Raw genomic sequence first — 15,381 nt, 5'->3', positions numbered from 1 at the left:
TAAAAACTAAAGACTAAAAAAAACTAAAGTCTGAAGTGATTCTCATTTTCAAATGAGTCTATCAGCACTAAAGACAACACTGGTTCACCAAGAAGTCATGCCAAATTAACCTAACATCTGTTTTTGAGAAGAGAAATATGATGATTACTCAATAAGAAGAAATGCTAGGACTAGAGGATAAACTAACTTCAACAAAGTTTTCCTTACTATCCACGTGAACAGATTCAAATTTCAAAATAACCAATAGTTTAAAACCTTACACTCCGCAATGTTGATGGAAACTGAAAACGGTGCAGCCTTTATGAAAAACAGTAAGGAGGTTTTTCAAGACTTAAAGATAACATTAGCAAGATGGTCCAGCAATGCCACCCTTGGGGATATAATCAAAAGAATTCAAAGCAGTGAAAAGATATGAGCACGCCCTTATACAATACAGCTTTATTCACAATAGCCAAGGGGTGGAAGCAACATAAAGTCCATCAACGGGTATATGGATAAACAAAATGTGTACATACTTACAATGGAACACTATGCGATCTTAAAAAGGGATGCAATTTAAACATACTACAAGCTGCATGAACCTCAGAGACACCATGCTAAATGAAATAAGCCAGTCGCAAAAGGACACATGCTGCATGACTCCACTTATTTGAAGAATCTAAAAGACTCAGAATGATAGAAACAGAAAGTAGAAAGGCAGTTGCCAAGGGCTAGAAGGAAAGGAAACTGGTACTTAATGAGTATAGAGTTTCAGTTTTATAAGATGAAAAAGTTCTAGAAATCCGTTGCAAAACAAGGCAAATATACTCCACACTGTTAAACCGTATAGTTAAAAATGGTGAAGATGGTAAATTAAATTTGATGTGTCTTTTACCACAATAAAATAAGCAAGATAGGTTTTTTTTTTTTTAATTTTTTTTCAACGTTTTTTATTTATTTTTGGGACAGAGAGAGACAGAGCATGAACGGGGGAGGGGCAGAGAGAGAGGGAGACACAGAATCGGAAACAGGCTCCAGGCTCCGAGCCATCAGCCCAGAGCCTGACGCGGGGCTCGAACTCACGGACCGCGAGATCGTGACCTGGCTGAAGTCGGACGCTCAACCGACTGCGCCACCCAGGCGCCCCGCAAGATAGGTTTTTTATTAAACTTTGGACAGAACAAAAAAGATGGTTTGCAACAAGAATAAATTTTAGACCTACTGATTCAAAGGCAATAATCATGGCATAAGACCTTGGGAAACACGTCCTTTAAGAAAAGGCTGAAGAATAAAAGGGGAGGAGCCATATTTAATAAGAAAAGGAAGGCTAAGTGAAACCTAAAAGAACAAACACAGAGAAGGGAACCTGCAAGTTATTCTATGCTTAACTAAACCCAACTTTATTAACTCACTCATTCAACAATGTTTATAGAATGTAAACAATGTGGTCGGCACTGTTCCAGGTGTTTCTGATACAACAGTGAACAGAGCAAAGATCCTTGCCTTCATGAAACTCTACATGTCAGTGGGGAAAGACGCACAAACAACAAGCGTAATAAATGAGTGCGGTAGACTATTTCTAAGTGTCTCCCAATGGTTCCGGGTATTCACACTCTCGGGTAATTCCTTCCCTGTGTGTGGACTGGACTTAACAGAATATAGAAAACGTGATAAGATGTCACTTCCAAGATCAGGTTATAGAGACTATGACATCTGTCTTGCTCACACACTCTTGATCTCTCCTGCTTGCTTGCTCCGGTGAAGCCAGCTGCCATCTTATGAGCTGCCCTGTGGAGAGGCCTTGCGAAGAGGTGAGGAACTGAGGGCGGTCCCGGCCAACAACCAGCACTGAACCGAGACCCTCAATCCAATGGCCTGGATGGTACTGAATGGTACCAACGGCCACATGAGTGAACTCGGAATGGATCCATCTCCAGTTGAGCCTCGAGGTGACTGCAGCCCTGACCAACACCTTGGGTTCCGCTTCTGAGAGACCCTGAAGCACAGGGTCTACACAGATTCCTGACAAACAAAGACTACGATAATAAATGTGGTTGCTTTAAGCCACTACATTCTGGAACGATTACTTTATGCAGCAACATACATTAACACAACATGTTAATCACGTGGTATGTTAAAAAGAGTTGCAAAAAAAAAAAAAGTAGAGCAGAGTAAAGGTGGGGGTGTGTGAGATGTGATTTAAAAATGGGGTGTTACAAAAACTTGCATGTGAATGTTTATAGCAGCATTATTCATAATGGTCAAAAAGTGGAGCAGCTCTTTCTGCCCACGGGTCCTGTCCCCATGCTTTAATAAAACCACCTTTTTGCATCCAAAATAATAATAGTAATAGTCAAAAAGTGGAAACAACTCAAATGTCCATCAACAGGTGAATGGATAAACAAAACGCGGCACATCTAAAATGGAAAATTACTTAGCCATAAAAAGACATGAACCAGTGATACATGGAAGAATCCCAAACATATCATCCTAAGAAGCCAGTCACAAAAGTCTACATATTGTGCGATACCACTGTATGAAAAGAAAGTTTATACAGAAACAAAGTAGTTTAGTAGTTCCTGGGGTTGGGGTAGGAAAAGGACTACCCATAAATGGGTGTGAGGGATCTTACCGGGGTGAAGGAACCAGTCTCAAACCAGACCATGGTTGCTCAACTTGGTAAATGTATTATAAATCACTGAATTGTACACTTAAAACAGGTGAATTTATGGTTAAGGAAACTATACGTCAAGAAAGCTGCTTTTCAAAAAAACAGGCAGTGTTATTAATACAGGCGTGCAGAGAACAGGACACAAGGGGAAAAACGAAAAGGAAGGGTTCAGCCGTGAGAACATCTAGGGGAAAGAAGGCAGAGGAGGGAAAAGTACACAAAGACCCCAGGGCAGCAGCGCACCTGTGTGTGTGCAGCACAACAAGGGTGTCAGTGTGGCTGGACTTGAAAAGTTTTAGGTGGGAGAGTGAGAGATGAAGCGGGAGAAGCAAGGATGGGTAGAGGACGGTGGTGACGGCAGCACGTAGGGCCTCTGCACGTCCACGGGAAAGACGTGGGCTTTTGCGACGCGAGAAAGGGAGAAGAGATGAAAGTTGTGCGCAGAGGAGAGATGTGACCTGACTTGCATTTTAAAAAGATCCTACAGGGCATGCCTGGGCAGCACAAACACTAAAACCGGAACGATACAGAGAAGATTAGCATGGCCCCTGGGCAAGGATGACACAAGCTCCTGAAGCGGTCCCCACTTTTATAACTAAATATAAAAACGAAAAGATCCTACAAAGTAGGAAAATTATAAAAAGAGATGATAAAAGGCTCCACACAAGCTAGCTACCGCCAGAGTTACTGACCTCTCTGATCTGACTGGGACACTGACACGTTCTACACTGAAAAGGAGGGGACGCTTGTGTCTCAAAACGTGGCCTCTGTGACCTGCACCAGACCCCAGTCCAGGGGGGCCTGTTATACAGGCAGGTCCTGAAGTTCCACCTCTGATGTGTGAACACCTGGCTCTGAGGACGGGAGACGAAATTTTACACACTTCCCAGGAGATGACTTTTGAGAAACACAATGAACCAGATGAACATTCAAGTCCCTTCAAACTCTAAATTATGAGAAAGTATGCAGGCAACTAAAACCACGCTTGTCTAGGGAAATGGCTGGGGTTTACTATAAATGAATAGCTCAATTGATTATTTTATTACAGATGAAGTGCTCTTTTTTCCCCATTCTCGAAAATCCTTACCCAGTTGTTTTTTTTCCCAGCATAAATTTCCATGTTCTCTCCATACTGCGGCTCTTCCAGTAACGTCTGATACTCAAACATGAGGCGGGAGCTCTCACGAAGGCGGCTGCACTGGAACTGGTGATACTGTTGCACAAGCTCCTTCACCACAAGCAACAGACATTCAGGATTTGAAGGATTCCAGGAGGCAAGGTTCTGTAGAAGCCATAAATAAAAGACCAGTTGAAAAGGAATTTTCATACACATCCAGCATCCCATCAGCACATCGACACAGAGGAAAACCGTGATGAAAATCTAAGATTACTCTTAATTAGCCATAAACTCAGAACTGAAGTTACAAGGGTCTTTTGAGCTTGGTGACTTCTCCTTGTCTTCTAAAAATCCTTGCAGAAAATGAAGGAGAAATTCCATTAGAAGGAGGCACAGACAGTAAAGTGTGAAGCCGGGTAGTAACAAAATGAGAAACGTAGATACCCTAGAAGATCATCATTTTAGCCCTGGGAGACTTAATTTCCTCTTATTCTTTTACAATTTTATGTTTTTTCAATCTGCACATAAATTCAGCATTATATGCTTAACATCATTCAACCCAGATCCACAGACCATCTGCATCTATGCCAGATATAAATAAATGTTCCGTAAACACTGGAACCCCACAGAAACACAAGCACACCGGTGACGGTTTGGTCTGGAAATGATAGGAACGGAGTAGGGAAAAGGGAAAATAAGTTAGGAAATACAAGGTTGAGAGAGAGAAAGGAAATGGCTGTGAGAGCTGACGACAAGGAAAGGAGCTGGGAATGGGGAGAGATTTGGTAAGCATGCAGTCCTTGTTAAGCTCACATTCATTCATTCATTCATTCATTCAACAACAGCTATCAGATGCCTATTATTAAGCTTCAGCCACTGTTCTAGGCAGTAAAGAAAACAAACCAAGCCCTTGCTCTCCAGAAGCTTACATTTTAGAGGGCCAAAATAAGCAACAAACAATGAACTACATCAGATAGTAATAAATGCTACTGAGGACCAAACAGCATGTATCTCGGAAGCCTAGTGAAGGGAGTGACACAAGGAGAAAGAGGTGATCAGCTTGTGTGAAATGGTGCTGACACAGTGAGTTAGGAGGTCTGAGAGTTGACTGTAAGGTCCAGTGACACACCCATCAACAGCGTCCTCAAAAAGCACTCTTTGGTGAGGTAAAGTACGACTGTCAAGCATTTAAGAGAGAATGGGTAGAAAGTGCACATAGCTAGTATAGACAATTCAAACTGGTAACTAGGGAGGAGTGTGGGGTCAAGGGAAAGTTCTGCTCAGATGTTTGTAGCCTGCTGGAATGTCCGTGTAGAAAAAGGGGGGGGGGGCATTAAGGGGCTGGGTGCAGAAGAGCAAGAGGGAAGAAAGCCAACAGGTAGATAAGGATGGGATCTCTAAGAGGACTGGCTTTAGAAATGAGCACAGAGAGGGGCGCCTGGGTGGCGCAGTCGGTTAAGCGTCCGACTTCAGCCAGGTCACGATCTCACGGTCCGTGAGTTCGAGCCCCGCATCAGGCTCTGGGCTGATGGCTCAGAGCCTGGAGCCTGTTTCAGATTCTGTGTCTCCCTCTCTCTCTGCCCCTCCCCCGTTCATGCTCTGTCTCTCTCTGTCCCAAAAAATAAATAAACGTTGAAAAAAAAAAAAATTTTAGAAATGAGCACAGAGAGCCCATCCATAGGAACAGGAGGAAAAGACAAGTGAAGGAGGAGGAGCACAGGTAGGTTGTTGTGTGAGGTGACAGGAGCTTGGGGCCAACTTCTCTCCTTAGAGCTTATATGTTCTCCTTGAAACACGAAGGATGGTCACCAGCTGGGAGTTAGGAAGAAGGAAATGATGTTGGAAGTTTGAGAAGGAAGTGTGAACCAGTCATTTGGAAGAGTCATTCAGAAGAATAAATGGACTGGAAAAATGTAGGAGGAATTCCAGACAGCACTAAAAGCCCCACTGGGGTTAGAGGTACAGTTTTTAAGTGAGACAAATTAGCATAAATTTCGTTGCCTGGGTGCAAAGGTGGAGTGAGAGGAATTTAGATTTAACAAAGCTTGGGACCTTGCCAGAAAAGCACAATAGAAAGGAAGAGAGGCAAAAGATCTGAGAGGGTTTGCAAAAGAATGATTACAATTATGGACCATGGCTGTTAAGTCAGGAAAAGGCCAAGCAAGTCTGTAAGGGAGGTGGGTTAGTGAAAGGGTGGCAGGACCAACGGTCCTGCGTTTCGTGGCTCATTAGGTGTCATCACACGGGGAAAGGCTTACTAATAAATAGGGAAGATACATAAGCTTGAACTAGGGCTACTACAACTCCAAGGACAGTAAGCAGAATGAGAATGACAAATGAAATAAAAGCCTGGTAGGCTGGTGCTCATTAGGGTGAGGTTTGCTCCTCCAATTAGGTCAACCAGTAGGTGTCCGGCAGTAACACTGGCAGTTAATCCCACAGCCGGTGCTACTGGCTGAATGAACACTAATGGTCTTGATACCTACTAACATAGGAACGAATAGAAGAGTTGCTGGAGATGAAACACTAAAAAGATTGAACTGGAAGGATGGGAGGTATGGTCAGAGGATAGGATGGTTGCAACTGGGAGAACAGAGATGAATCTGTTAACTGGTACTGACAAGGTATGGAGTACTACCGAGAGTGTGCCTGGCTCGAAGAATCCTTTATGTGAATATTAAATCATATATTTGGGGAATTTGGGGAAAAGGGAATGCTACCGATTTCCTTGGTATTGGTAGCAGCACCGAAGAGCAAGAAAAACACCTCCCGTACCTCCAGATTCTGTTTCAAGTGGGATAATCTCAGGTGTGTCTGGGGTATTGGGGTGTTTGTTTTAATCACAGCTTCCCGGGTGATTCGAATGCACAAGAAAGGCTGAGGACCACTGACTTGGAGGAAAAAGAATTACAGAAGAGGTTGCAGGTATCTAGGACTCTACTGATAACAGACCATGTTAATACCCCAAAACACTCAATCTCCAGAAATCTAGAAATTTAGCATCAAGAAAGAGAATACATATTATACTATGAATGTTCAATAAGTGATAATTATATAGCTTGCCAAGTGCTATATAAATTCTCAGAACTTTTCATACGTTCAAGTTAATCCACATCACAACCTTACAAGTTATATTAACCACTTTACACATGAGGCAAAAAGTAGTTTAATATCTTGTCCAAGGTCAAAGAGCTATTAAACAATAAATCAAGTTGAATTTCAAACTTAAGCAATTTGGCTCCAAGTCCCTGCTTAAGTACTACACCAGAGGTCCTTACACATTTTGGTCTTGGAAACCTTTTACACTCTTTAAAAAAAAAGTCCTGAGAACACCAAAGAGCTTTTGTTTATATGAGTTATAGGGATCACATTTACTATATTAAATATGAAAACCGAGAAATTTTAAAAATATTTATTAATTCATGTTAAAATAACAAACCTACTACATGTTAACATAAAAAAACATTTTTTAAAGAAATCACTATGATTTCAAAAAAAAAAAACAGAGCATGGCATTGTTTTATATTCTTGCAAATCTCTTTAATGTCTGGCTTAATAAAAGAGCTGAATTCTCATACCTGCTTTTACATTCAATGTTGCGATATGTTGTTTTGGCTGAAATATATGAAAAAAATCCAACCTCACTCGAATATGTACTTTAAAAAGAGAGGAGTATTTTAATAGCCTTGACAAATAATTCTGGATATATTCTTCTTGGATACTATACCAAAACTCAACAAGTGGTAGTTTCTTAAAGGTTAGTTACAATGTGGAATCTGAAACTATATTCATAAATGTTTCATACTCTTACATCAAATTCCATCCATCTATCCTGCACTTTAAACATATCATTTACTTATATATGATTCTGTACCATCATGATGTGGTCATTTAGAAAATACTGATTCACTGAGTTACGTAAATCTTCCAAACTGTGACACGTTTCATTTATATAATACCAAACAGTCACATTCATTAATACCATAACTAATCTCACCAGAAAAGTCTATCAAAAGAAAAAAAAAAAGTAAAGAAATGCATCCTTTAAAAGGATAACAATTAATCTGGTCTACTAAATGGGTTGATTTACAGGCACTAAATGACAATGGGGAAATCACAAAATGCTCTTTTATTTACAGGATAGATAGGTCTTAAGGGAAGTTCAAATAAAGACTTGATGAACAGAAGAAAAGTAAGATCTTCAGCATCATACAGTGAATGAAAGGCAGCCCTAACTATGAACTGATTTGATAAGAAGAGTACAAAGTCTTCACTGGCAAATCTCTTGACTTCAAGATTCTGAAAATTCCTTTTGAGCTACTCAAGAACACAAAGTACCAATAGGATAAAACAACACAGTATAAAACTTAAAATGATCAGTATGTAGCTTGCTGTGCATTTCCTCCAGAGATTATCATTAAACATTAATAGGAAAAATATGCAACCTTCCATTTCTTGGTCAAGTAGTCAAGTCCCTATTCAAGGACAAAAAGAAAAAACTTTAGTTACTTCAACTTCTATTTTTTTCAATTCTATCATTTTCTTTAGCTGTTTGGCAAGTTACAAGCCTATATCCCACAATAAAGAAGAAGAAGAAGAAGAAGAAGAAGAAGAAGAAGAAGAAGAAGAAGAAAAGAAGGAGGAGGAGGAGAAGGAGAAGGAGAAGAAGAAGAAGAAGAAGAGGAGGAGGAGGAGGAGGAGGAGGAGGAGGAGGAGGAGGAGGAGGAAGAAGAAGAAGAAGAAGAAGAAGAAGAAGAAGAAGAAGAAGAAGAAGAAGAAAAAGAAGAAGAAGAAAGAAAGAAAAATTCTAAAAGCATCTAAACTGGCAAACATCTCTTACCAATTTCAATTCATGTCAAGTAATTCAACCTAATTGTTAAATGCATAAAGATATGCCAACAAGTCCCTTTCCATTAAAATATAATCTCCCAATGCATGGAGATGCATTTGACCTCTTTGGCCATTCAGTGCATACTTCACCGTGAAATGACTTAGCCAAAAAACATCCTCATCAGGGGAGGTAAAGATAGGCTCAACAAGATAAAAATCCTCCCATTATTGCTATATGACCATTTTTACTTAGGTAATTTGTGGTTAGAACCACTTTGTTTAGAAGAGGAGAACACAGAAAATATTACAAGATTGCGATCACTTCCTAACTCTAGGACATATTTTTTAAATGGTCTAACAATGGAGGATGTTGGCGCTTTCCACTCTCTTGAGTCAAGTTAGATGTCCAAAGGTTTCTTCAGGGAAGTGTGCAGGCCAGCACTTGGGAACAGGGGCTAGGTGGATGGTGCAGTCGAGGCATAAATTAAGAGGCCTCTTTAGAAAAAAGAGAAATAGGTATGTCTATATATATACATATTATATATATATATACCTATATATATATATATATATATAGGTATATATATATATAATATATATAGGTATATATATATATAATATGTATATATAATATGTATAATTCTATGTATACTAAGTTCTTATTCTACTTACTTTTGGTAATGCATGAAAGAAAAAATCTGAAACGAGGATGGTCATGAAGAGTAAGCATAGGACACATACTACCAAAGAAAAGAGAAAAGAGATATCAAAAATGAGGAATGAGGGGTGCCTGGGTGGCTTAGCCTGTTAAACAGACAACTCTTGATTTTGGCTCAGGTCACAATCTCACCGTAGTTTGAGTCTCACATCCGCCTGTGAGCTGACAGCACAGAGCCAGCTTGGGATTCTCTCTCTCCCTCTCTCTATGCCCCTCCCCTGCTCACGCTCTAAATAAATAAATAAACAAACAAACAAACTTTTAAAAAATGAGGAATGAAAACCCCATTAGAAAAAAGCAATAAAATACAATGAAAGTAAACAGACAAAAGCAGAGAATTAACTACTATTATGACACTTTATTCACTCTCACTAAACACTGATGAAGCAGCTCAGGGAAGGTGTGATGTCAGTTCTTTTTAAAGACAGGTTAACCAGAGAGGCTGCCTAACTCTGGTAATACTCAGGGGCGGACAGTGACAGTGCAGAATGTAAATCTGCCAATCCTCTCTTCAGTTCCCTGAAACATCGGCTGCTAACCAAACAGTTCGCACCTGCCTCTCTATAGCCGTGACCCATCTCACACCTGGTGCTAATTCTGGATTCCCTACTTTGGCTCCCCTGCTGGGGCTGCCAGATGTGAGAGATGTTCCTGCTCATGGGACCCTCAACCATCTCACATTTCTCTCTCATCAACACACTCCACCGCACATGTATACTCCCAAACCAATGGCTCCACGACCTTGAACATGCCCAACAAATCCTCAGTTCCTTGTCAGCTTCCTTATGTCAGCAACACAGTGATGGATACTGTTTTTGGAGGCCTAGCTCACCCTCAATTCACATCTCACTGAAAACATGGCTTCTCAGCCATACTGAGGCAAATTCAGACACATCAATCAATGAAAATAGTTGGGAAACGATGTGCTAAAGTTCATATCTTTGGGGGGATAAAGGAGAAAAATAAGCAAATTAGCAAATGAGCCCTGGGGCCCATCACTGCCTAATAATGGAAAGAAAAGAAATTGAAGGGGAATTTTTTTTCTTTAAAAACAAAAATCTTATAACGAAAAATTTCCATTAATAAAGGAATTACCTGACACTTCATACTACAAAATTTTGCGCTGTCTGGCAATCAGATAAAATGGAAATCAAAACTGATTGACAGCATATGAAAAGCATGCAACCTTATTAATAATCAAAGAAATGTAATATTCCTGGGTCCTTTTTTGTTAACTAACTTTTCGTTGAAAAAAATAATATATACACATGGTAAAAGAAACAGCACTTTTCCAATAGCATAAAAGAGTATCAACAACAAAAGTTAAGTCTCCCTCACAACTTATAGATTTCCCCAAGTAGATTTCCCCATTCCCCAAGTAGACTACTCTTATCCCCCAGAAAAAGCAACACTGGGACTGTGTAAGGCACCAACATTTGGCCCTTCTTGGGTATTTCTAGATCACCTCTAGCTCTGCTACCGCTGCACCTTCTCCCCCACTCTCTTAGGCTACATACCCTAGCTCCCCTGGTTCAACTAGCTTCCCTTGAATCAGCTGTTAATGTGAACTCAGTAGCCTGACTTTTACTCCAAGATGGGTCCTTGGTCCCATAAATTGTTTCTTGCTCTCTCATGGGACTCATGATTCGGCCAGCCCATCACTTTTTAAGCAACCAGCTAATGCTAGTGAGGATGCAGTTTAATGGACACTTTCACACATGAGAGTGAAAATTGATATAAGCAGTTTCATTCTCAAAACCCCCTAGAAGTCCTATTTCTGGGAATCTAAGAAAAAAAAATAAGGGGAAAGTATCATAGGCAAAAAATGTACAGTCATTTAAAATATCATGCAACTGCAAATAACCTACATGCCTGATAATAACAGTTGAAAAACTGTTATAGTCATTCAAAGGAATACGCAGCCAGTATGTTTACAAATACTATGCAAGAGCACAGAAAATACTATTAAATACTGGCAAAATATTAAATGAAGACAGATACAAAACTACATATACATTAAGATCTTGATTGTCCCCATCCCCTCCTAAGCCCCTACACACCAAAAACCACCTGTGCATAAAAAAATTATTTAGAAGAAATGTTAACAACTGATGTCTACAGCTGGGAGCTATTTAGAAGAGTTCTTTTTTCCTTCTTCTAAATGTTCTATACTTTCCAAATTTATATAAATGTGTGTATATGGGGCGCCTTGGTGGCTCAGTCGGTTAAGCTGCCAACTTCAGCTCAGGTCATGATCTCGCGGTCCGTGAATTCGAGCCCCGCGTCAGGCTCTGTGCTGACAGCTCAGAGCCTGGAGCCTGTTTCAGATTCTGTGTCTCCCTCTCTCTCTGCCCCTCCCCTGTTCATGCTCTGTCTCTCTCTGTCTCAAAAATAAATAAACATTAAAAAAAATTTTTTTAAATAAATAAACGTTAAAAAAAAATAAAAAAATTAAATAAATGTGTGTATGTGCACATAAATAACACATGCACGTATTTTCATAATGGAAAACTACAAATTTGAAACAGTAGGGGTGCCCATGTGGCTCAGTCGGTTAAGGGGTCTGACTCGTGGTTCCAGGTCAGGTCATGATCTCACGGGTCATGGGTTCGAGCTTTCCATCAAGCTCCATGCTGACAGTACAGAGCCTGCTTGGGATTATTCTCTGTCTCCCTCTCTCTCTGCTCCTCCCCTGCTTGCTCACTATCCCTCTCTTACTCAAATTAAATAACTAAACATTAAAAAAAATAGATTAATATACTTCAAATATCTCATTTCAAACTGTCTCCAATCTCAAGTTGAAGCAATTCCACTTGCCATTTACAAATTTTATGAGGTCAGACTTCAATTGTCTCTTTTTATCAACTCAAAGTTACCCAGTTCCACAGCCTTCTGGAGAACAAATCTTGCATCGCTTAACCCTAGATAAATATGCTTTAAGTAACCTTGAACTGTTTCTTAAATTCCAAACCTCACACAACATTTCCAGAAAGCTACTGCAATATGCTATAATGTAATGGCAACAGTTGTAGGAATTCATTATGCTTCTCTCAACCAAAACTCTTTTGTGTTAACATTCCTCTGAATGGAAGTCTTAGGAAATGACCGGTGACATTTTACATTTCTAACAAGAACTGTAACTGGACAGCATGAATTTTTAAAATATCACTTCATCTAGGGGATACAAAAGATAGAAATAAATCTTCTAACTGACCTATTTGTAAGAGGACCACATATTATCAAAAATGAATGTCTACACTGTGTACAATAGCTCCCATAACACATCACCTAAAATGACTTAAATGAAATTATTTTAAACTTTGTTTAGACTTTTTTTAAAATACAGCAACTTCTTAAAGTAGAGTTAACATAGCATGACGTTTAAGGGTGGGTGACAGGGAAGCTGAATTAAGAGAACTCTGGGACTACACAGAGCAAGTCTACTTCTACCTGCATAGAACTACCCTTATAATCACGCGGCTAACAAAAAAGACAACACAGCACTCACAAGCGTATCCCTTACAGTTAACTTGTAGTTCCTGTTTAACTTCTATCTTTTGAGAAAATTCACGCGTTAAGAACAAAACGGGGTAGGTGGTAGGGGAGAGTACCCCGCAGTTGCATTCTGTTCCACTAAAATTTGTAGGGTACCACAAAAATAAATATTGGTAAGGCAAAAAATTAAATAGGGTCATTTTGTAATCCTCAGTGGCTTTATTTTCAAATACTCTAATAATTATCTTCATCCTTATAAGCAGGGCCTATTGAGTCTGAGATTTGAGATTGTTGCCATGATATTTGAAGTTGTTGTTAATGACGGTCTCTGAAAACTCAGTGGGTTCTGGGAAGTACAGAAGAGCTAACTGAAAAGATACAAATCTCTGACATCCAAATGAACAGGTAAGGAGACAACCAATATAAGACCATTTCTGGAGTTAATATGAGCTTTAAAAGATACTCCTAGAAACAGATTACATCTTCATATCTACTTAGGAACTGTATATGACAAGAAAATTGAATATACACTGGTGAAACAAGGTGACGGTGCCACCTGTATTCAGGGGCTACTGAGGGAGGAGGAGAAGGCACTCCAGACCTTTTAAATCCTGCTTTAACCAGAACACCGCTACCATTCTGGTTTTTGTTTGGTTTGTTTGGGTTGGGTTGGGTTTGGCTCTGGCTTTGGTTTTGTTGAAGTTTTACCTAAGACATCATCTGAAAAAAATACTGCTGGGAAAATGGGTCTCATCTAATACACAGTAAATACTTTAGTGAAATCTCATGCTCCTTTTGCTCTTCCTATCTGTGACCATCTTCATCTTGATACCAGAATCCCTGATAAGAGGAAGCCAGAGAAGCCAGACCCATTAGATGACTTGGAGGACCCACAAGAAGAGGTGCTGAAGGAAAGCATTTTCTCTAGTTTAAGACATCAGCCCCAAGTCTCAATTAATGTACAAATACACAGCTCATGCTTAGAGTAAAAGGGATTTGTCACCTTAAATCATACATATCTTGATAATAAGCAAAATGGAATTGGTATCTTTTCAAAAACTCTAATCTATTTGGGTCATCCATGAAAGCTTCTGGCTGTGATTTCTCCCTCAGCTTTCTCTAGAGCTCTCCAAGGTTCTGACCTGCCTCTCAACCAAAATCCAACTTCCCTGAATTCTTTTTTTTTTTTTTTTTAACTTTTTGTGACCTAGGATCTTTCTAAAAGGGCTTTTTTGTTGCCCTGCAGGATAAAATACAGCAGTCCATTCCCTGGCTTACAATCAATAAAACCTCCTGGCTACTAATGGTAAAGTGATCCTGACTGTGCATCAGTACAGAACAGGGCCAATACGTATCTTTAAGAAGGACAAAGGTAAAGTCCTGAACAAAATCCACAATTAACCTTAGTAGCTGAAAAATCACTTTTCCATGTGATTTCCCCAGTGATAGAATTGCCAGACTCATAATAGAAAAAAAAGCAAAACGAGGAATCTTAAATCTGAACTTTGAAATGCCATTCAATAGGCAGCCCCACCCACAGTTGATAGGTAAGCAAAACTTCCAATTAACAGAGGACGTCTGGGGAATCTTCAAACATCTACAACGAAATGACCTATCAGTGCATCACACCAGAATTTTCTATCATCCCAATTTTGTGCTTGGGTGTCAAAATGGTGCACTTGACTTATTTAGTTTCTTCCACAGGTAAACATGCTTTTAATCTAAAATATACAAAAATGTCTAAAGTTAGATATTTGGCTCCATTTAGAAAATTCCAAAAATTATCCCTTCTTGCCCATCAGAAATTACTGTAAAATTACCTGTCAACTTTTCTTAAAAGGTGACCAGCATGCAGGCCCAGGTCATGTTGAAGTATCCCTTCACATAGGTTTCTATGGCCAGCCTGCACACTTCTAAGTTCTGTTTCTTTGGAAAGAAAGTACTGTTTCTTTGGAATTGGAGGTAGATAGATGATAGGAAACAAGGGTTGGAGGGAACAGGGGAGGGAAGGAATCTCAAGCCACATCCCTTGGCCCAGCCTTCCTTTTTATTAAGAGGAAGAAAACAGAGAGCAGATTCCTTTCTAGCTTAGAAACCCCCTTAGGTGCAATAGAGTTGAAAAGAAGGGACAGAGTACTGTCCACAGAACCTTTCCCAGCCTTTCTTCTCTCAATAGTATAATCACTTAAAGAATAGTAATGGTAGCTTTTCCCTGACATCTTGAATATAAAGAGCTAAGACTGGGAACACTAACATCACTGAATAGAAGCACTTTGGAGAATACGGACTTGAATAATAACTAAATCCACTCTAGCAAGGTGCTACCTTTAAATATAAAATCAAATCTATTGGGAGCTAATATGCTCAAGTTTTATACTCACTGTTGATCAAAAAAGTATGAATAAGTAATATTATTATTAAGTTCAATTTTGCATAAAATGCCAGTGTAAATAAACCCTAAGCACTAAAAATCCTTTTGTGTGGCCAACAAAGTGTTTTAAAAGAATTTAAATTTAAATTCCTTTAAGCTGAGCACACATCCAGCTCACCAAGACCCCAACAATCTCACAC

The 15,381-nt window shown here is 39.5% G+C and overlaps 1 protein-coding gene and 1 pseudogene across 7 annotated transcripts in view; one reads left to right on the top strand and one right to left on the bottom strand.

Moving 5' to 3' along the window:
* BABAM2 (BRISC and BRCA1 A complex member 2) overlaps positions 1 to 15,381 on the bottom strand; it is a 399,928-nt gene that overhangs the window by 271,630 nt on the left and 112,917 nt on the right. For all 7 annotated transcript variants that reach the window (XR_013554787.2, XR_013554788.2, XM_060651493.3 and 4 more), the window contains exon 5: positions 3,738 to 3,932. Coding sequence is in view for 5 of the 7 variants with exons in the window: in XM_060651493.3 (XP_060507476.2) it covers positions 3,738 to 3,932 (195 nt within the window). In the remaining 2 variants the exon portion in view is untranslated. The remainder of the gene's footprint in view (positions 1 to 3,737; positions 3,933 to 15,381) is intronic.
* On the top strand, positions 3,141 to 3,241 carry LOC132672576 (U6 spliceosomal RNA; annotated as a pseudogene).

Source organism: Panthera onca, chromosome A3 (genome assembly GCF_046562875.1).
Source record: "Panthera onca isolate mPanOnc1 chromosome A3, mPanOnc1 haplotype 2, whole genome shotgun sequence".
NCBI classification, from domain to species: Eukaryota; Metazoa; Chordata; class Mammalia; order Carnivora; family Felidae; genus Panthera; species Panthera onca.
Note: the sequence above shows the minus strand (reverse complement) of the source record. Positions and strands in the feature narration are given on the sequence as shown.